The 22,998-nt window shown below is 31.6% G+C and overlaps 1 protein-coding gene across 3 annotated transcripts in view; it reads left to right on the top strand.

The window, feature by feature from the left end:
- LOC118188074 (inositol polyphosphate-4-phosphatase type I A) overlaps positions 1-22,998 on the top strand; it is a 210,204-nt gene that overhangs the window by 153,823 nt on the left and 33,383 nt on the right. For all 3 annotated transcript variants that reach the window (XM_085809794.1, XM_085809792.1, XM_085809793.1), the window contains exons 19-23: positions 3,814-3,882; positions 5,559-5,803; positions 12,886-13,026; positions 14,553-14,659; positions 16,019-16,125. In XM_085809794.1, the coding sequence (XP_085665920.1) occupies positions 3,814-3,882; positions 5,559-5,803; positions 12,886-13,026; positions 14,553-14,659; positions 16,019-16,125 (669 nt within the window). The remainder of the gene's footprint in view (positions 1-3,813; positions 3,883-5,558; positions 5,804-12,885; positions 13,027-14,552; positions 14,660-16,018; positions 16,126-22,998) is intronic.

Here is a 22,998-nt window from a genome sequence, read left to right as displayed (position 1 = left end):
TCTGTTTTCTCCAATTGATTGTGTCAGAGTGAGGCAGTATCAGACTACAATAACTTAACATAGTTTTTTTCAGTGTTTGAAATATGGTTACATATACTTGTGCGTAGTCCATGAAAGTTCATCAGCATTCTTCTTTGAATGTATTTTGTGATTGTGAATTTGTGCATGTCATATTTAGTCACTAAATCTATCTGGCTAGAAGACCTTCATGTATTTTGAAAGTACGCCAACTCAGTAAAGTGTGCCTGCTGCTTAACTAGAGTTACTAGACATCTGAAATTTGCAATTATATCAAAGTTTGTTCTTGGGATTCTTAAATAACTTTGATTGCACCCATCTAATTAATTAGTCTCACTGCCAAATTCATGAGCTCTAATAGAGAGGAATTTTCCAATTATGAATAGCATTTGGTCTCCAGAAAGAAAGTGATTACATGTGTCAACACAAAAAGAACTCTTAAACTAAAAGGTGAATTTCATATATTCATGCAGTGATTGGTATGAACAATTAAAATTTCATATAGAGTTTCAAACAGAAAGATTAGGCGACCTTTGGTTATATTAAAGTGACAAAGCACATGAGGGTTGTCTGGCTAAGGACAGGGATGCTTCTGCAGAGGATTTTCTAAGATAACCTGGCTCGTTTTTACATTAAATGTGGTGAAAACAACAAAAACTAACCATGCAGCCAGCCCGTGTGCATGGTATCAAAACCTGGGTCGAATTTCCTATGTTTAGTAATCTTATCCACTCGGCCAGTCGTGGGACATTTTAAAAAAAAAAAATCTCTAGTGAAAAATATGCAAGACTGAAAAAAAAACCACAAAAATACCAGCTGTCCTTGATCATCTTCAGAGTAGCCATGTGGCAAAGGATGTGCAGTCTACTTTTCAATATCCTGGATTTTCTGTTGTTTTTGCTGTATGATTTCCTTTTATTCCTTCATGTAAACTCTTATATTTTATACAGGCGTATACAGTGTATATGCTGTAGGTAATCGCTGAAATTAATTTAATTTTGCATGAATCATCACAGAAATTCCCTGCCCCCTTCCAAGTATTTTTTGCCAATGTTGATATGCAGGTGCAGAAAAGAATTGGGGGTCAGGGAAATTGGAAACAAATAATTGTGTCGTTAAATTTTTATTTACTTTTTTAATCTGAGGGGTATCAAATAGATTATAGAATACAGTTTTGTGTAAATATGAAATATGTATATTATACTTATCGTGCATCAGCATAAAATGCATTTCTTACGTGATGCAATCAGGGTCACGTGCTCACCCCTGGTGAACACTCAAGGTCCTGGATTTTTTATTCCTTAACTATGATTAAACTATGCATAGTAGGAATTTATATGAATAGAGGTAATGCCAGAAATATTCTGCAGTTCAGTTGATGACAGAACTCTTAATAATGGCTGGGTGATCCATGGTAGTGATAGAATAGCTCCAAATAGATTTTCAAGGGATTTGGGTGAAATAAACTGTAATGCATTAATTTTTTTATTTTTTTGTAAAGGAGTTGTGCGTGTTTTAGTTCTTCTGGTTTTTCCATCAAGAAGAAATTGTGTTTAAGTTAAAGATAGTTGAGTATAGGCACCGATGTCAAAACAATTTTAAATTTGTCACAAGAATTTTCATTATCACTTCATTAAGAACTTTGATGGGTTTCCCGCAGTTAAATGTAGGGGGGGGTATAATCTTATTAAACCAGTGAAAAATCTATGGTCGTTGCTGTTAAGAAGAGGAAAAAAATTCTTTTAATATGCATCCTTAACAAGGATTACTGAAGAATCTTTTTTCTCTCAGGGTCTTGTACGTAATTGCTTTTTTATCTGCTGCTTTGCAACAGAATCTTCTTAAATTATTTCTTAATCATAATCACATAAAACCAAACCAAACCAAAAGTGTTATCAATAAGTATTAAAAGTAGTTTGCCTTTTTTAAGCTCATTTGGCTGTTGTATGAAATAATCCACAGGGATGCATTTGTTTAAAACTTGCCACTTCTCCTGTTTTTGGGTAAATTTTGTCTCTACAGTTGGGATTTTTTAATTGCCAATATCACTTAAAGGTGAAGTTAGGAAGTTTATTTCTAGCAGTTGTCAAAATTTTGATTATCCTAGGCAATATATAGGTGTCTTTTGTCATGGCTAATCCATGCAAAATCTTGTTCATCTATATTTATCCTGAACCAGAATAAAAAGTAGTTCTAAAATCTAGTCAAAAGAGTGATTGAATGCTATGTTCTTGCATCGCTCAAATAAGTTCGTTAACTTTCTTATTTGTTTGAAATGGAATCTTTGACTGAATTGTTTAGTTGGAAAATCATTCCTTAATTTGTATTTCTGATCTCAATCCAAATTGAATTTTTGGAATTTCCATTTAGATTTATTATGTAGAAGGAAATGCTGCTCCTGCTAAAACTGAGTCAATGAAACAGAGCTTTAGTTGAGTAGTCAAGTTATGGCTGAGTCTTAAAACTTTAACGTTTTTTGATTAACAAACTCGATGATTTAAAAGGAGCAGTGCCAACACTGTACGGGGGGGGACATTTTTATCTTCAGCGTGCAAAACCGTGTATTGGGAACTCTAAAGATATGCTCATTTTAAAATTATGTTGCGATATTGCTGTTGAACTGAATTTTATGGTTTAAGCGCAAAGAACATGATATTAAATAAAAAAGGTAACACAGAAAAGGTTAAAAAAATGCCTTTTCGATTTTTTTTCAATCTAATAACTATGTTTTTAATCTAACTCGATAACAAGATTTTTCATCTTGACTGAATTTTGTGACTAAATGGTTAAAGAGCGTGTTGTTCTTATGTTAGTACCATAGACAGCTGTAAAAAGCTGTAATAATAATAATGTAATAATAATAAAGATAGCTGTAAGAAAACTGTAAATAACTGTAAGAGCTCTTTTAACAGCCATATCGTCATATTAAGCAGGTCGTTATAATGTGTTGGCTCTTCTACATTCTTTATTAGCCCAGAAGAGCTATTAATTTCGTTTCGGCGTTTTGTTGCATCGATTCACTTTTCAAACTGTTGCCACCAAGTATTACAACCCTGTATTACATTTAACGAAATTAAATAATGAAAAATTTGCATAAGTGTATTTATGTTTCTCGCATTGTGATAATACAATGGTACCTAGAGCCATCAAATTCTGAATAATGTAACTCTCCACCCAATTTGGCATCTGGAAGCCCAAATTTGGAATTTGTTTTATTGTCTATTTCATTTTTGTAAAACTTTTCTATTAACAAGTTCAACAATTTCAAAGCGAGGAATAGCAAAACAGTGCAGGAAAAAAAAACATTTTTATATCCAGCGCGTGAGACTTTGTATTGAAAATTCTGAAGATATTCTCATTTTAAAATTATTTTGCAATATTACTGTTGAATTGAATTTTATGGTTTAAGTGTGAAGTTAAAGTTAAGTTATTTTTTTATTTATTCATGCTGATTTTCTCTTGCTTTTCATAATCAATGTAAAAGAAAGATAGAACATTTTATTGTTTTAAATGTTATTGGGCAATTTGTCATTTTTTTATTGGTGATAAATTCCATTAGTTGTGTATTCCATATAAATATTAATTGCTTAAGTATAACAGGCCAATTTAATTGTCTACAAGTTTGTATTTTCTAGGATTTCGTTTGGGGTAGACATTCTAATTGTTATTTTAAAGAAAATGTGCCAAGAAGTATTTCTTATTTATGTGTTATAGTATTTGTTGAATTTATATATTTGCATGCATATGTGTGTGTGTATTGATGTATGTTTTTATTGATTGATCTGTATTTCATAGGAATCAACAAAATGCTTACCTTTAACCCAGAAAGTGAGACACAGACGAGATATTGTTTTTTCTCAGGCTGTAAGTAATTCAGTTTTACCTAATACACATATTGTTTTACTTTCTGTTTTTTTTTTTTTTTTTTTTTTTTTTTTTTTTTTTTTTTTTTGTTCATCGTACATAACTGACATATATGCTCAACCCTTTGAGGTATTATGTTGCCAGTTGGCTGCGTATAATTATTGGATTATAGCAACTTAATATTGTTATGTGTTAAAAGCAAGCATTTCAATCATGTATTATAAATGATTCAATCTTTCTTCCATAAGCAGCAGGGGAAGAAACTAACAAGGTAAATTATCAAGGCAATTAGATAGATTTCAGAATGAATTAAAAACCTAACCTAACTTGAAGTTTTCTTTAGCATCATTTTTCTTTCTTTACCATTTAAAAAATATATATATAAAATGAACATTTGTTTCATTGAACACTGCCAAAAAAAATTGGGACAGTTCTATATCTCTCGTTCTATTGGGTCAATGGACGAAATTCCATTTGCATTTTTCATATCTCGAAAGTGCAACTTAGGATATGTATTAGATTTATATATAGCATTGTTCTAATACAGGTATTTTGACCCAAATTCGGACTTTTTCTGAAATGAAGTGGTAAAGTTTTTCCATATTTCGATTCTACGACTCAAATTATGCAAAACTGCTGAGTTTTGTAACAATCACAAAGTAGGTTTTAAAAAATTAGTTCTTAGAATTTTAGCTCCTCAATGTTAATTGAATTTGATATATATTCATTAATATCTCCTTTTTTTTATTAAACTTATGATTCTTCATTTCATCTATCGAAATTTAGGTTCATTTCAAATAAAATTCGCCTATTTTTCTGATTTATTTTTAAAATTTGTATTTTGAAATATTTTTTATAAAATTTTCGAAAAAAATTTTGAATTATAGCCTATAAAAGTTTTGCCGTTATATTAAAGTAGATGTGTTTCTAAGCATACCTGCAGAAAATGAGAGTTTTTTAATTCAAAATTTCCTAAGATATACGTGAATTTACATTTTGGCACATATTGAAATTTGGCGAATTTATGATAAGCGATAATAACGGAAATGTGGTTTACACACATTGTTAAAATTATTTGAAAATATGAACAATGACTTTTTTTCAGCTCATGGACAATGAAAAAAAGGAAAGGAAAATAGGTTGCTCTAAATTAAGAGGTTTGGCAGGTGAATTATTCTTGGGGCAGACTAAAAAAAAATTCGCCAAGGTAAATTTTTAAATTTTTCCATAAATTTCTCAACAAAAATTACAAAATTTAATATCCAGGCATAATTTGAGTCGTAGAATTGAAATATGGAAAAAAAATGGCATGTAATTTCAAAAAAGTCAGATTTTGTGTCCGAATACCTATGTTAGAACAAAGCTATATATAAATCTAATGTATATCCTAAGCTACGCTTTCGAGACATTGAAAACGCAATTTGAATCAGTTATTTTGTTTGGCTTGAGAATCATGAATTGTTTCTTACATGATAGGAATAGTTTTAAATATAATTTATGATTCTATTTCAAAAGTTATGTTTTTCAATTCTTAATTATATTCAGCTTGGAAGAGTTTATTCAACTTTTAAAATTATTAAATGTATTTGTTTAGTTGTAAAATATTCCAGCTCGGAATATTTTGAATCATGTCTTCTGAAATATATCTTTTTATTAAATTTTACTGTGCTTCTCAGCTTACAAGTCTGGTGACAGGACTTATGACAAGACTATGGTGCCGTAGTCCAGATTCTATGTTTATTCAAATGCTTAGAACTGTGGGTGTCTTATGTCACTTTGAAGGACTTCTTAGCTGTTATGGTGATGAAATGGGAGCACTGGAAGATATGGTTGTTGGAATCGATGATCTTCGTAGAGTATTGTTTTGGTTAGAGCCATCTGATGCATCTTGTAATCCACAGCCGCGAATTGAAGGAAATAGGTATGAATTTGAAATATTTCATTCTTTTTATAAATACGTGTGATCAATGACGCTTCAGTTTGCTAATGAACCTGTCTGCTTAATTTCTATGGATATATAAAACTATTTGCCTAATAGTAAGTAGTTAAAAATAATTAACCTTTTAATGCAGGTATAAAAAATAATATATCTATTTATCTGTAAAAATTCAGTTTTCTAGTTCAATTCACTAGGTGTAAATATTTAATAATGTACCTTAAATACTCTGCTGGTCACCGTAAATGCATCACCCTGAAGGAAGCATGCAAATAACATGAAATTTATAACATGCATTAGCGGAGAGGAGATATGCAAATGATTAGAATTTCAGCGCAGACGCACATCAGAAGTGCTTGTGGCGCCACTTCAAAGTGCTATTTAAGGCTTGGAGTTTTCGACGATTTCAAGTTCGGCAATTGTGTTTTTCTTGTGGTTTTTTTCAAAAAAACGATCAATTATGCCTCTTAGTAAACAGCGATTATCATTTGATCAAGTATCTGAGTTCAACAGAGGAAGGTTAATGGCCTAGGGAAATCGGTATTTGTGTTGGACGAAACCAAATAACTGTAATGCAGATATGTGACCATTGGATGCAGGAGGGTACAACGGACCAACATGTTCGATCACATCCACCTCAGTGCACCACTTCACGAGTGACAGGAACATTATTCGCATGGCAGTGACGGATCGCTCATGAACCATAGCACAGCACATTCAGTCTGTAATGCATCGTCCAGTGTCTGTGCGTACCATTCGATGCCGTTTACAGCAGAGTGGCCTGTTTACAAGACGTCCATTGCTTCATCTATCCTTGACACAGAACCACAGACGTCTCTGCCGCCAATGTTGTGATGAAAGAAGGATGTGGACAGCAGAATGGAATGAAATTGTCTTTACTGATGAGTCACGCTTCTGTCTGCAACACCACGATGGTCGGATTCGAGTCTGGAGACACCGTGGAGAGAGGATGCTGAACAGCTGCGTTATGCACCGCCACACTGGTCCTGCACTGGGTATTATGGTATGAGGCAGTATAAGAAATCACTCTCACACTCCTCCAATATGCGTTGCTCGTACTTTAAACAGCCAACGCTACATCTCCGAGGTGTTGGAGCCAGTTGTCCTTCCTTACCTTCAGGGCTTGCCCACAGCCATATTTCATCAGGATAATGCACGACCACACGTGGCACGCATTATCCAAGGGTTCTTCGTCAATCACCAGATTGAATTGCTTCCCTGACCGGCTAAAAATTTAAATGAAAAAATGCTTTTCTATTAATTGTCATAAAATTCTTTTTCAAGCATTGTCTACAAAATTAAGTCTTCCTTATATTCCTCTTTTGCATTTTTTATATATCACAAGCATGTATTATGAATAAAAATTAAATTTTCATAAATCATTGTTCACACTTTGTACCCAATACTAGCGCTGTATATTTGAACATTTGTATAATCACCTACGAAAACATTGGATCAAAATAAGTGAAAACTAGCATTTTATGTGAAATTTTGTTAATGCTTTATTTATTTATTTTTTTTTCTTTAAAAGTATTTTTCAGGAATGAATTTTGTTTTAAAATCAAATAATGTTAAAGAATTTATTGTGCTATTAGAAAATCTTGCTAATGGCAGTAAGTTTCGATTCGAGAAATTTACATAATGCCATCAAGATAGCGGCGCATACTGCAGAAGAGAAATTCAAATAATGTGAATGTTGTCTGCAGTTTCAACCCTATTTTCTCACTTATTTTTAAAAGTGTGTACTGTTCCTTCTTGCATATATTTGTTTTATGTGGCAGAAGTCCGATAATCCAAGAATACTTGTAATCCATTCCCATTTTGGGATGTAAACAAACAGATTTTCAATTTTTAGAGAACTTAGCATGGTAAATTTTATGGAAATATTTTTTTTTCTTGTATAAGAATACAAATAAACATTTTACACTACACTTTAACATGCTTTATTGACAAAGTGATTTTATTTTTTTTACTGAAGTCTTTTAGCATTTTAACGTCACACCTCAGTATTCTCTTTTAGTAGTAGCCTACCAATGGCAGAGTGATTAAGACCAAACTGGGAGTTCATCTTGAGTTCAGTCCTAGGTGAACAAATTGGAACATGTTTGGTTTTCATCGTTTTTCCCAAGTGAAATGTGAATACATACCAATTTCCTTTTGAAAGTTCTCCTCGAAAGCAGATACCTGTTGTGTGCTTTGCCATATTCAAATAACCTAAACTAACTTCTTTTTGTAGTAAACATGTATCATAAATCTACTGATTCGTAATTTTTTACAAGTTAATACTTCTGTGTGTATATTCTGAGGTTTTAAAAATAACTTTTACTTTGTATGGTTAATATGTATAAAGGATTTACTTATCCACAACTTTTCAGACTTTGACTTCCAATTTAAATGCACCTAATAGCTGGTTGGTTCCTATTTTGTGCAGTAAGAAAGCTCAATAAAAATCTTTATCTGATAGGGATAGATTCTTAAAAGGAGCCCTTATAGAGACTTTTCTGAAATGGAAAACATTGTAAAGAAAAATGTTTGGAAAACAGAAAAATTTTCTCTTAATAAATTCAAAATTGTAATTTGGTACACTTAGTATGCTCTTAGTAGTATTAGTATTAATCCAACTGTATATGCGTTTAATATAAAAGTAGAATTAGCAGTGGGAATGTCGTTCAGATGGTATAGGGGTTAGGGGAACCTACTGCGGTACTGAAGGGCCCAGGCTCGAATCCCAGAGAAGGCCTGGGTTTTTGTAAATGTATAGTGTCTTTGCGGAATGGGGGCAATCTAAATATATGGCTAGCCGAAAGTCCTCTTGTGTGGTTTAGTGGAAAGGGAGAAGGGTGGGATACCCTTGGACCAAACCCTGGGGTGCTCTCTCTCAAAACTGGGGTGGAAGTAGAAGTCCAACCTCCTTGAGGCTCTGGCAACCATTCTTTCATGCAATAAATGCATAAGACAACAATAAAAACAGCAGTAGGATTCAATTTAGGGAAAATCACATTTCTGAGGATTTTGTAAAGAATGTATTTATTTATTTAGCTTTGTTTTCATTTAAGAAGGAGAAAATTACTTTGAAAGGTATTGCAATGATGGATTTGAATTTTTTTTTTAAGTACTTTGATGCAGTTTTATAGGAAAAAAAACCTTCTTAATTCCCTTTAAAAAAAATTAAAAAACTCGCCATCTTTTATTCCTTTTTCTCCTCACTACATTTTTCTCTTGCACTGGCATTATTTTCTTTGTATATACCAGCATTAAAAAAGTATATTGTATGTTTCTGAATGGAAGTGGATCTGTGTACAGCCAAGAAGTAAGGTTTTGCTGCAAAAATTGTCTAAACTGAAAACCCATGTATAAGACAAATTTAAAATCAGCCTGTAAATCCAGCTGTATACATTGCGAAATATGTGGAAAATTAATTATTTAGCTTAGCAAGACCTATCAAATGAGCAGAACGTGAATGCCAATTCATCTTTAGCTTCTGTTCGAAAAATAGAGATGAAAGCATTGTAGAATAAGAGGGAATTTTTGGCCCCAACAGTTTTTTTTTCTCCTCAATATGCCTAACTTTTAGGCATGCACATTATTTGGCACTTGGCCGATAATTCGGTTTTTCATTTGTGGTAACCTTTCTCAAGCATTTGCAAAATTGGTCCCTTCAGTTGTGCTCTGGCTTTTAGGAGGAAAGTAAAGTACTTCATTTCTTCTTTTAGTCAAAGTAAGCTGCACGTACAAAAAAGAGATTATCTTTTCTCCAAGTTTTAAACTGAAAGTTATCACTTATATTGAGCAATGCTATGGATGGAAGTAAAAATGTTATCTACAAAACAGATGATAATAATATTAATGCTGAAATAGAGGATGATGATATTTACCCAGACTTGGCTCTACCAGAAAGAAACTTATGACAATTCTAGAAAAATCGAAGTCAGATACCGATATAAGAAATCTGTTTAATGTGTATTAGGATCAAATAAAAAGAATAGTGTTTTTTCAGGTACTTATAATATCATTTTAGTGATTGAATGATTTCTTAAGCATTTTAAAGTTGGATGTAAACCAGTCCCCTAACTTCAGTAGTAAAAAAATTGGCTAAAACTTCTCACCTCATACACGGAAGTACATTGTAATTCATTAAATCCTGATTAAATAATTTTGTATTATTTAATCAAAAAACCAAGAAAACTCATTACAGACATAGAATGTTCATACATTTTTGCAGTCTCCTTGTCCGCATGGATGAAATGCGAAGTGTTTTCAACAAGGGTTATCTGCTGCACATTCCATGAGTCAACAAAACATTGTTTCATAAAAAATTCCCGGGTGTATGATGTGACTTTGTGGCAGTGACCAGAACTGGCATGTGAGGTCTTGTGATTTAACATCTTGCAATGTATTTTCATGGGGATATGTCAAGTCGAATATTTAAGTTAACAAACTACAAATAGTTCTTGAACTAAAGAGAAAAATTCAGTAGACTTTTGATGAAATTAACAAGGAGTTTGTGAAGATGTATTTGAGAATTAAATTTTTTAACTTGACTTATTTTTGCATGCTTATTAGTGACTTAATTTTAAGACTTCTGGGATAGAAAAGGTAAAAAACATACAGTCAAAGGTCGTTAATCCGGACACCCATAATTCGCAATGATCTATAATCCAGACCTCAAAGCTACAAATTTTCTGTGCACGCGTCAACGCATATACGCATCAACGCATATACGCGTCAACGCATATATGCATTGACGCATGCGCGTAATACCTTTACGCAGGCACATATGCGTGTATGCATGCGCATAATACGTTTACGCATGCGCGTTTAATGTATAACTAAGCTAAAATTATCTAATTATCTATTTCAGTTAATGTTGCAGATTGCGTTGTACCTTAATCTTCGAAGTGGATCCAGCTTATTATTTTTTGCAGACTGTTAGAGCAATTTTATATGTCCATCAAACAAAAAATGGAATTGCTGCAAAAAATGTATAAAGGCTCCTTTGTTTCTCTAACCATTCTGAAATCTGTTTATCAATTTCACGCTGTTCTGCGCGGGGAAGGGGGGTGTCGCGGAGCGCAATGAACTGGAAGTTGATCTGTCAGCACTATCCTTATCTTCAGGGCAGATGTTTTTTATTTTATTCGGCTTATAATTCCTTACTAAATGTGGTATTTCATCTTTGATATGATTTAAATCAAATTCCTCATCATTATAAATATCACGAATACAAATCAAATAATTTTCTGGTTGCAATTTTCCAATTTCGACTATGTGTAATGTACGCTTTACGCATGCGCGCGTTGAAAGAAATGTTTAATAAAGTAAACAAATAAATATTAAGCTTTTTTTTGGAAATTTTGATACCCTTTAGATCATAATTGCTCTTTATTTCATAAATTACGGTTTCATATTTTTAATTTTATAATTTCTGCATGCCATCTTACCAGATTTAAACTGATGATCTATAGTCCGGAATCACCAATGTCCCGACGAGTCTGGATTAAAGACTTTTGTCTGCATTAGATATTAACAACAAAGTAAAATCTGTTCATTTTGGTGATTAATAGTTTTGTATCGTTAAAAATATAAGGTATTTCTCCCACTTCCCTAGCGTGCCTTCGTGGTGTAGGGGTTTTGCACGCTGGACCGGTATTCCAGAGGTCCATGGTCCTATTCCCTGCAAAGGCATTTGCTATTTTTCATCTTTTCTGCCTCTAAAGAAATCCTAATGACTCTACAAGTGGCGCCCGAACTAAAAGAGTTGTGGATGATGATTCTCCGCACCCAGGATTTGGCAACTAGGTCCCCTAAAACCCTAGTCGCCCATTAAAAAGGGGAGTATATAAGGTATTTCTACCACTTCCCTAGCGTGCCTTCATGGTGTAGGGGTTTTGCACACTGAGCTGGTATTTCAGAGGTCCGTGGTTCGATTCCCGGCGAAGGATCTTCATCTTTTCTGCTTCCAATTAAAACAAACTCTACAAAGAGATTAGTTGTATTATTAAATTTGTAGTTGACCTCCTTTATTTTGTGCAAAATGTTTACAGCAAATACCTCTGAATTTTCTATGTCACAGATGTATGCCATATATGGTACTTCTATAGTCTACTAATTAATCCCTTTATAAAAAACATAATTACAATTGGTATGTTTAAAAAGTACTTTCTGACATAAAATGGAATTAAAGTTGACAGTCTTTAACTTTATATTAATTTGCCATTATTCATATGTCATGAATATATAAATTCTCTAAAAAGTGAAAATTTCTGTCTGATGCATACTACTTAATAATAGTTTTAATAATGCAAATTTAATACTGCAAAGTTTAATAGTCATAGTTTAGATCAGTTTTTCATGTTTATTAGCATTTCATTGAATCAGACTGCTGCTGTTAGTTTCAGTAATATCATTTGTATAATTGATAATATAACAATGAATTTTTCATCAAATGATATTTATCTCACTGGAATACCTGTGTTCTGTTGCATCACTTTGAATACTAAATTAAAAATTTGTATGGACTTATTATAGGGAAAGGACACTTCTAAACACACAATGGATCACATATGCAAATTAATATCTTGCGAATTTTTCATATTCATACGTTGTAACCTTTAAACTTGCTTTTAAGGAAGTGAAGTTCAGCCATTAAAGCTTCTTTTGCAAAGTAAACTTGCATATCGCAAACCTTAGTGTATATGAAAAAGTTAAAGCGTAATAATAATGTAATTAATAACTTTTACTCCTTGAGGATCATATAAAAGTACTTTTTTGTTTTTAAAAATCTCTCTTTCCACAGTTTAGTTTCACATTTTGATTCTTTGAGGATCATATAAAAATTAAATTTCTTTTTTCAAAACTTAGTTCACCGATAGTGTTGGAAGATTGCTTTCAGAAAATTAACAGAATCTGCATGTCTTTGATCAGTATTTAAGGAAATGAAATCTAATTTTTTTTTTTTTTTAATTGTCTTACATACATCAAAGTAGTAATCCCCTTTCATTTTAAACCTAAGTTTTGTATTTAAAATACTACTTTTTACTTTGCAGGTTATTTCTGTGTGTCTTCATTCCTGCTCCTCCATCTGTTATAAGTTTATTGCCTGCTGATTGTTCTAATGGTTGTCGTTTTACTGTTAGTTCAGTCTTTTTTAATATTGGTATAAATGAACAAGCCACTTTAGCAGAAAAGTATGTTTTAAGTTTTATTGTTTATAATTTTAATATTTAATAATGGTTCTAACAAAAACAAATCTGTGATATATTATCATGCAGATTTAGATAGAAATTGTTGAGAAATTTGTTTGTGAAATACACCTTTTTAATGTTGGACCTTGTCTTTTCTTATGTTGAAATCAACACAATCGCAACATTGAATTTTACCACTTGTTGAAGTTGATGTATACAATATAGTCTGCATTTTCATTTAATAGAAGAGTTATAAAAATGTTGGTATAGAGTATTTGTGCTTTATTGCATTTGTGTAATAAAGCACAAATTATAACAGTTATTTAATTAATTATCCCTTTTAATTAAGTATGTTAAAGCAATGTAATACATTAACATGTTATTAAAATTTCATGCACTGTGTAACATAAATAAATATTAAAATACAACAGTAAAGCTTATTATTTGCAGAAAAAAGTGTAAGTATTGAAATGCTTATGAATCCTATTGTCTGTGCTAATGCATTGTTTAATATGTGCTAATGTGTTATTTATCTGAGATAAGAATTCTTATTATATTCTAAACAAAATTGGTTTAAAAGTGTGGGTATCTATTGATTTCCTCACTAAGAATAATACTTATTAGTTCTGAATTGGTTTTGTCACTCATTTTATATTCCATAAACTTCTGTAGCAATATTTTGTGCTTTTATTTTTACAGCCTTTTTTACTGATTTGTCAGTAAATTTAGAGACCTTTTTTTCACAAACTAGTTAAACTTTTTTGGTCACAATGCAAGTTCTTTTTTCTTTTCTTTTCTTTTCTTTTTTTTTTTTTTTTTATTGATGTGGGAATTTTTTAAAATAAAAACATAATTTTTTCTCAAGTTGAAGCGTAATTATCTTTCCGTAATTACCATAATTAAAACAATTCAGTGAGTTGAAAAAGTGCATTTTTTGAAGCATGAACCACATTTGTATTACTTTACTAAGTATGTATTTAATTTAAATTTCTTATATGCTAATCAAATGTCACAGGGATTGAGATAATTTCATGTTGATGTCTTTTGTAGTTGTTGAAAATTGCAGTGAATTTTCTATAGAAAATGATGACGTTAGTCAGTCTACTTATGAGAAGTGCAGTTGCATTAGTTCAAAATTTTTTATTGCTATGCAAAATGTATAAAACACCAATGATTTAATAATTCACTGACAGTGAAGAAAGGTAGTACATGCAATGGTATTTTCTATGTGCTCGAGGCTTGTCTAGTAGTATTAATGGACATTAATGTAATAAAATCATGTTCATTCTAATGTCTTTCAGAAATATAATCTGCTTTTTTGATAAATTATGTGAAATTATTAACTTCCTGCAAATATTTCATGCATAGATGAATTTCGTAAAGAATACTTTTATATGCACACATTTCCGTTGCAGTCATTATAATTTTATAGTTATCAGTATACTAATTAAATATATGTATCTCATTATGTGATAACGAAATGTCAAGTTCATTAAGTTGCAAGATTTTTATGTATGTATATGTCTTAGGTTTGGAGATACATCATTGCAAGATAAAATAAACCAGGACAGTTTAAATTTATTAAAGGAGCATTTCTCCAGATTTCAGAGGACTGCCAAAGCTCAAAAAGGCCACGGTTAGTTTAAGTTTTTATGCTGGCTTATAAATTAGCTTCCGCAGTTTTCATTTTATTATTCTCATGGCATAATTATAACATTTGTTTTTCTTACTATTTTAATTATTTCTTGATCATGTTTGATGATTCTTTAATAAATTTATTCTTTTATATATATCATAACCTCTTAACTAAGCTCTTTACAATTAAATGAACTCTTACTATTATTATAATGGTGTGAATTTGTAGACTATTCAAATATGCATCAAAAATTGTTAAAATCATTTTCAGAGATTAGATATAAGGTTCCAATCTGTAACAAAATATTAAACATTCAATATATGATGATGATATAATATTATAGAACAGTATGAGGTTAGGAGAAAGTTAACTATGTATTAAAAAATAAAATTTTTATTCAATTTTTTAGTTGTTTATGTTAGTTTATGTTATTTTTTTAGTTGTTTTATGTTTAAATGTGAAATAAATTCTCAGTAGTCCCAAACTGAATTCTGCTATGCTAAGATTCAGTCTCCTTAATTTTACAAAAATAAATGACAGTAACACTATCTGTCTCCTTAAATTTTGTGCCAGTTACCTTGATTCCTCAGACATGCTTTAGTTAGATTTTTGGGGGGAGGAGGGAATTGCTGTGGATGGCTTTCTGCTAAGAAAAGCTTAACTTTTGCAAAAATTCAAGACCTTTCTGACTATCGCAAATTCGGGGCAAGGGGGCATAGTAGTACAAAGATTAAAAGCTAACCGATGCATGTTTTACTTATTTGCAAAAATAAAAACATGCTTTTTCAAAAATGAATGGAGTGAATATAGTGCTTATCATATGTATATTATAAGGCTTTCAGTATACCTTAAATAATTTCTTTTGTAATATGTGGATAAAGAGAGTGTATGAGGGTGAAAATTTTACATTTTCAGAGTATGTGGCCAAGCCTGACCTAATTATATAAATAATGTTGTCATATTTCAGGTATAGTGGAAAAACATTCAGAATGTTATTACTGAGAAATGTGGTGATAAGCTTGAATGAGTAATGTTGTACATGTTACAGCAGATTATTTTGAAGAATGCAAATTCTCCCTTTCCCTGCTATTATTGAATTTTGCAGTTAAATTTCAAGTTTCAGAAATGTTTGTCAGTTTGTTATCAAATTTCAGAGATGCGCAGTATACTGAGCAACTTTGAACTTTCCGGAAAGTAAGGAAATTTTTTCAGAAAAGAGAAGATAATTTGCTTTTATTACCATTATTTGTCTTCTGACCTTTCTTTCAGTATTTATTGTGATAAAAGTAAAAAGGATTTTTATTTCATGTACATGTCTAAATATATGAGTAAATTTTCTATTTCACTTTCTGTTCAAAGGTTTTCATTTTGCTGAAAGTCATATAGCTGATTTACTAGAGCAACTTCAGTGCCAAATTTATGCCAAGAAGAGTAAAAATGTTGAAATTTTGCATCTTTCATCAGAGGTATGTTATAGGGGTTTTCATTTGTTGTTTTTACAGAATAAATTCTTCTTAATTTCTGACTGTGAGTATCGAAAACAAAACTTTTTTCATCTGATGTGATTTGTACTTTCTTACATTTTTAATAGTTTATGGGTTTACATTAAAATTTTGCACAGAATAAATTATATAGTAATTAACATTTTTGAAATATTTTACTAATTATATGATTTATTATGTGTAAAGTTATTTATTTATACTTGTAATGTTTTATTACAGTCATTGTTAAAACAATGTGAAAAAAATTCAAGTATGTAGCTTTTATATTACCATAGCACTAATAATGGTCATAAATCACAGTTTATAATGTACTTATCACTTTGCCGACACTGCTGAATCAAAAAAGAATAATAATTAGACATAGAAAAAATGCAGAAAGAAAATTGTTTCAATTTCATTTGATAAAAGATTTGCTTACTGAATATTTTGATTTTTTTTAAGACTTGGCTAACATTAATTTTTAGTATATTTCATCTGTGAGAGGAATTTTTCTGGCTGTGTTTTTTCCTGCATTTCTCTATTACACTTGGAATATTTTCATACATCTAATGAATTTATGTATTTCCCTACATTTTTAAAGTTGAATTTATAATCAAAATTCTTAAAACTGTCTCTTATAAAATAAATACAGTAGAAGTCCAGAAATCTGCAGAGCTTGGGACCAGAGGTTGTGCGGATTTTAGGATTTTGTGGATTTCAGGACAGAAAAGATAAATCATAATATTCAGACTAAAAGTGCAAAATAAATAAGACATATTAGATACATTTAATTAAATTATTATATTATTGCAATAACTTATTATATGCATTAAATTATTATTACATATATAAATTGATTATATTATTCATTGTATTATTATATGCACACAGCATCGAGGTTTGCTGATTTCACCTCATGCAAAGATTTCCGGTTTCGGATTCCAGTGTTAGAATCACTGTTGCTGTAAAATTTCAACAGCTTTTCTTTATTTTTCCGTATATCATACACAATCGTATCGCAATTCCGTACAATTCTGCTATAAACCGAGGAGTAGAACCTGCTTCCATCTTTTGCAGAATTTGCACTTTTTGCATTACGATCAATGCAACGATTACGTTTTTCTACGTTGCAAGAAGTAAAATCATGAGTGCGTTTCTTAACTGTAATTGTATTAAAAAGGGCTGAAATTTAAAATATTCTTAATTTATCCACAAAATATCTGTATAAAAAAAGAAGGGAGCACCAAGTAATCTCATGAAATAACAAAGCTCAGAAAATACAACATGAATCGTGAACTTGAAAGAAGAGTTGAGTGAATCGTCGGCTTTTTTACCTTGATGCAGATTAGAGAGGAAGAAACTTTTATCATGATGTCAATAATTTGTTATTTCCGTTATGATTCATTATTATTTGGTAATTAGGATGTCATTATTCGGTAAGTATTTTTTTCTTCAATATTTCGTACTCAATGTTGCAGATTCCGGAACCTATAAAAATATGTATATTTTGAGAGGCAACGCGGATTTCAGGAGTTGGCGGATTTCAGCTCGGCGGATTTTTGGTATTTGACTGTATTACATATATAATAAATATTTTAATTTAAAAAGATGGCGCAAATAATTTGCAAAAATTTTAATTTCATGTAGTTTTAAAAATTTTACATCAGGAAAAGTAATAAATTGACTAAGTTTGAAAACATTTTTTTCCCAGTGTTTGTTTGTAGTTCATGTCATATGCAATTTCCTCTGGGTGATTTCTGTCTTTTCTGTTAAAATATACAAGTTAGTTTTTATTTGTGTTATCACTCAAATGAATTTTATTGTTGTTACTGTTAAGTAGTAGCTGAAAATTAGTCCTAGAGAAAGATAAACTAAATTACAGTTAATACTTGCTAAAGTTCCATAAGGTGAAGCATGAAAGGGTGCTATGAAATTGGGGAATTTAAAAAAAAAAAAAAAGAAAAAAGAAAATTTAATGTTTCTTAATTTAATGTTGAATAAAAGCTGTTTTCTAATTATTCTAGTTGAAACATGAAATCCGGTATATTATCTGATTGATATCCAGAAGTAAAATAATTACACATATTTTTCTTTTGTAAAGTAGAAGTCATCTTGTTAGATTTAGTGGTAGGAAATTTTTAATTACACAGATGGAAAAAGCAAAAACAGTCAATCAGAGGAAGGCATAAATAATCTTAAGATGGCATTTTCAATACTTACGCACTGAAAAGAAGTGCTACATAAGTTCCATTTAAAATTAAAGTTTTATTTATACTTAATTTTGGTTGTGTAATATACAAGCTTTAAAAATAAAGTAAAATAAGAAATTGAATTAAATTTTTTAAAAGTCAACTTCCTGTTTGGTTAGAGAGTGTAAGACCTAACTTAGTTCTGCTTCAGTGTCTGAAGTAACTGCAGCAGGAAAGTTGATAGCATTCTCACCCTGTAACTTGGAAACAACATCATTAAATCAACACAGACTGATGTTTAGCCGACATGGATATTTAGCTGACTAGGGCATTTAGCCGACAGGACATTAAGCCAGCATGGACATTTAGTCCTCAACATTTAGCCAACAGTTGGTTTGACTCACATATTTAGTAGACAACACATGTTGACACATATTTAGACAACACATATTTAGTAGACAACACATGTAGCTGACAACTGATACATTTACACAAAAACATGCAAAAATATTTTAGTAAAATTTTTCTATGTGTATCCAACACCTATTTAATTTGTCAATTACGGAATTGCATAAATTCTCCAAAAGTTCAATCTTTAATTAATTTTTTTCACCTATCAGTAACGTTTATTGTTAATTGTTAAAGATACCATCTCTGTTTTTAATTCTTGTGTAATTTAGCATATTGGTCAAACTGAAAAAGCATTGAAATTTATCATCAGGGAACTTGAATCATATTTTGGAAAGGAGAGGTAAAGAAAAGCTTGATTTAAAATCACAGTAGGACACTTATTTACATTTTGACTACGAAAAGTATCTATAAAGCTTCTTTATTTAGCGAATTGGGGTTATTTGAACTTTTTCACATTAACAGTAATTTTCTTCTTTAGTTAATGATATTAGTTTTCTAATCTAGCTCCTCACAATGCTTTCACCCATCAGGGGCTCATGTTTTGTGAGTATGGGTTTAGCAATCCCAAGGTACCCTAGCCCTTCAAAATATCACCCTCTTGGTGAGACAGGGGTCACGATCCTGGACCCCTAATGTTTTTTTTTTTTTTTTTTCCCTTCTCATCTCACTTTGTCTTTGCTATTTTCATTTCTCCTACTATTGTGTTTTTCCTTTTCGGAGGTTGGGGCTCAAAATGAGAAGCTATGACTTTCCTTTGTTTTTAGTTTCTCATGGAGAGGAAGCCACCTACGTGTTTGCCGTGCGTTGTGACCCATAAGGCTGTAAAGGAAGATCCTGGTAGTTGAGGGGCGAGTTACTATCCCCAATACACTGCTTTGCCCTCTGCCTCAGATTGAAATGGGAGGCATTTAGCTGTCCCCCACTAGCGTCAATCGGTTGGTCACTTGTACTTTGGGTCAGTGTCTTGGAGATATGCTTTCGGAAGTTCCTACTTTTGGGAAAACTGACTGTGGGGCTCCAGTTTGCGTATAGACCCTGTTAACCCTGCCACAGGAATCTGCATCCCCTAATTGGTGGTAGGTGGGGCTGCCGGGTACAAATCTTTTATCTTCTTTTAAAATGGAAAAATGAGATAATACCCCTCTAAAAAAGTAAGAACCAATGCAAATCTTAATATTGTTTCCCAAGTCAATATTAATATATGCTGAAAGCATTCAAATAGGAGGTAAGTAAAACAGCACTTACCTGGATCATTGGGTTCTTCAATTGCCATCTCAAGCTCTTGTCGACTTCCCTTCTCTCCAGGGTTCAAAATTCTAAGTGTATCAAGTCACCATAAGTCTGAAATTTTTGCCTCGTTTACATGTAGCAACATAACGCTATTTGTGCTATCTGAAGTTTTGATCATCTTAGCCTTACCCATTAGTGTCCATCCAAGCTGCATTTCCATCAAAACTAGACCTGAGTCTAATTGTTTTATGTTTCCAGTTTACAGTTTACCTGCGACATCAGCCCCCACAACTCCATGAATCTTGTCAGGAGAGAATTGAAACAACAGATTTTCATTATTCAAATCAGACAGGAAAATTTTGTATTTCTTAATTTCACTGATAAATTTCCCATGTGGTATTTTTGGAATTACGGAACGAATTTGTTGTTGATTTAACACCTTGAAATTACATCGATAATTTCGGAAAAGTTACTAAGACAAATCAAATATCTCGTTTCTATATACTGCCAAATAAATCCACTCATATCCCATTTCTGTTATTACGAAATTTGATAAGTAAGATTTATTGCTGCCTGAGTCAATTAGTACCCCTTATGTATTATTTCGTTTTATTCTTATTTCTAAGACAAAAAATAAGTGTTTGCAAGAGAATTTTACTAGTAGCTGTTTTGTTGAATACAGCAGAGTTCTTCCTTTTGGTTTGTTTCCACTCAACCTTAAGCGATCGGTTCAAATTTTTGGGATTACTTTTTTCAGTGCACATTAATTTAAAATGATCCTTACCGCAAATCTCACAGGGTGGTACTTTCATTTTACAAAATTGAGAAATATGTTTTCTTACTGCTAAGCATCTAAAACATGCGTTCTTTTTTAATAATATCTGCCTTTTCTCTATAAGGCAAATTATCTGCATACCTACACTGGCTACTTGAATGTGCCTTGTTACAAAATACACAAGTTTTTTTTTTAATTTCCGAAGAATTACATAACTCTGCAGCTGTCAGAGTAAATCTTTCCCATCGTGCTGACGTGGGTGAAATAGTTTTGCTTTTGATTTCGGTTTCACAGTTAAATCTGGTACCTGCTAGATGTACTTTCTCTTCTCTTTCAATCTCGTGACATAAAAATTTCATCAGGTTATCTAACTTATCAACAGTTTCGTCTTTAGATGTTAGAGATAGGGAATTCAAATTTCTTTCCCAAAATCTCAATATGTCAACAGGCAAACAAGATTCAATCAACGGATACAAAATGGAAGAATAATTTGCACTGGAAACACCTAACATATTTAAAGACCTTAAATAAGTTTCAATCTTATTTTACAATTTAAAAAGAAGCATTTTAGGAGTTTTACCGATGGTGTCATCATCAACAAAAGTACTTCTCTAATATACACTTCGATTAACATGTTAGTTCGGCCAAATCTTGCCTTTAAACATTGTATTACGTTTTCATAACTATCAGCTGTGGCAGAAATGATTCAAAATGTTCTCATGTCGTTGAACCCTTTAGAGTAGCTTGTAATAAATACTGATATTTATCCTCATTTGTGATTTCAGTACCGTTATGTATTTTCTCAAATTGTGCCCAAAATGACAACCATTCTTTGATATCACCGCCGAACAACTTTAATTTTATTTTAGGAAGCTTAAACTTCCGTTTTGATGAATCATTAACTACTTGAGAATCAGTTTCGATTTTAACATTTGTTAAAACTTTGTGCACTTTTGTCTTTAATGTGACAAATCGCTCTTTATACAAACTAAAACCTTCATATTCTTTATCAAATTCCGCTTAAGAACACTTTTCATCTTTTAGAAGATGATCTTGTAGTTCCTTTTAAGATTAAGTTCACTCCACTTTTCTTCTAACTGGGCAAATAAAATTTCATTCTCTTCAATATTTTTTCCCTCCTGTCAACATTGTTCTCAAAACCATTAGCTATACATGTAAATGCGTTTCTAAGAGGTGTTCTTAACTTTTTTAACTAATCCATAACACTTAAATTGCAATTCTAGTAATAAAACAATTAGTGTCTCACTATGGGATGCCAATTAATATTGTGTCCCCAGTCAATATTAATATATATTGAAAGCATTCAAATAGGAGGTAAGTAAAGTAGCACTTACCTGAAATCATTGGGTATGTCGGTTGTTTCAGAGTGTTACTTCCAAAGTATTCGAGGGAAATGTTGATACATCACAAAATATCAGGAGTACAGGATCAGTTTTCCATTATCTTTAATCTGTGCACAAGTTTTACAAAACATTATAACAAATATCAAAACTAAATATCTATTCTCTAAGACATTCATAAGCAAAACTAACAAAAAACATAGATTACATCATAACTCATCGAGTGCATGGGGAAAACTTACGTAATCTTTTCTTATTAGTTCCCTCCGTTATGCGTGCACATGTGAAAAACTGAATTCAAAGGCGGAAATATCATGTATCGCAACACTTAATATTATACAAATATCTAGTATCCCTGGAAAGAACAAATTACCCAACATACCACACTTTGTAGTAATTAGCAACTCTTCTGGTGAGCTGAAAAAATGTCTCCATTTCTAGTATATAAATAAATAACAGCTAGTGTTGGTGAACCAAAAAATATGAAATGTTTACAATCTGGAGATATTCTTATCGAAACCATTTCATCTATACAATTTGCTTACTAAAATAGGACAAGTAGATATATCTGTGTCTGCGCACAAGACCTTAAATAGTTACCATGGTATTATCTCTGAAACTGATCTTTTGTCTATTTCAGAAGAGTAATTCGTGCAGGAACTTGCATCTCAAAATGTGTGGAGAGCTAGGCGGATCAAGATGCGTAAGGAGGGTCAATTGATTAACACTAGACACATTTTCCTTACCTTCAACACGCCTAATCTGCCTACTAGCATTAAAACTGTTTATTTAGATTGTCCTGTGAATGAGACCTTATATTCCTAACCCTATGTGATGCTTTCGATGATAGCGTTTTGGTCACATTAAAATGTCCTGTCCTGGTAGTCCCACG

Source organism: Stegodyphus dumicola, chromosome X2, assembly GCF_044657685.1.
Source record: "Stegodyphus dumicola isolate Sdum_Otavi_A_Nest chromosome X2, ASM4465768v1".
Classification (NCBI taxonomy): domain Eukaryota; kingdom Metazoa; phylum Arthropoda; class Arachnida; order Araneae; family Eresidae; genus Stegodyphus; species Stegodyphus dumicola.
Note: the sequence above shows the minus strand (reverse complement) of the source record. Positions and strands in the feature narration are given on the sequence as shown.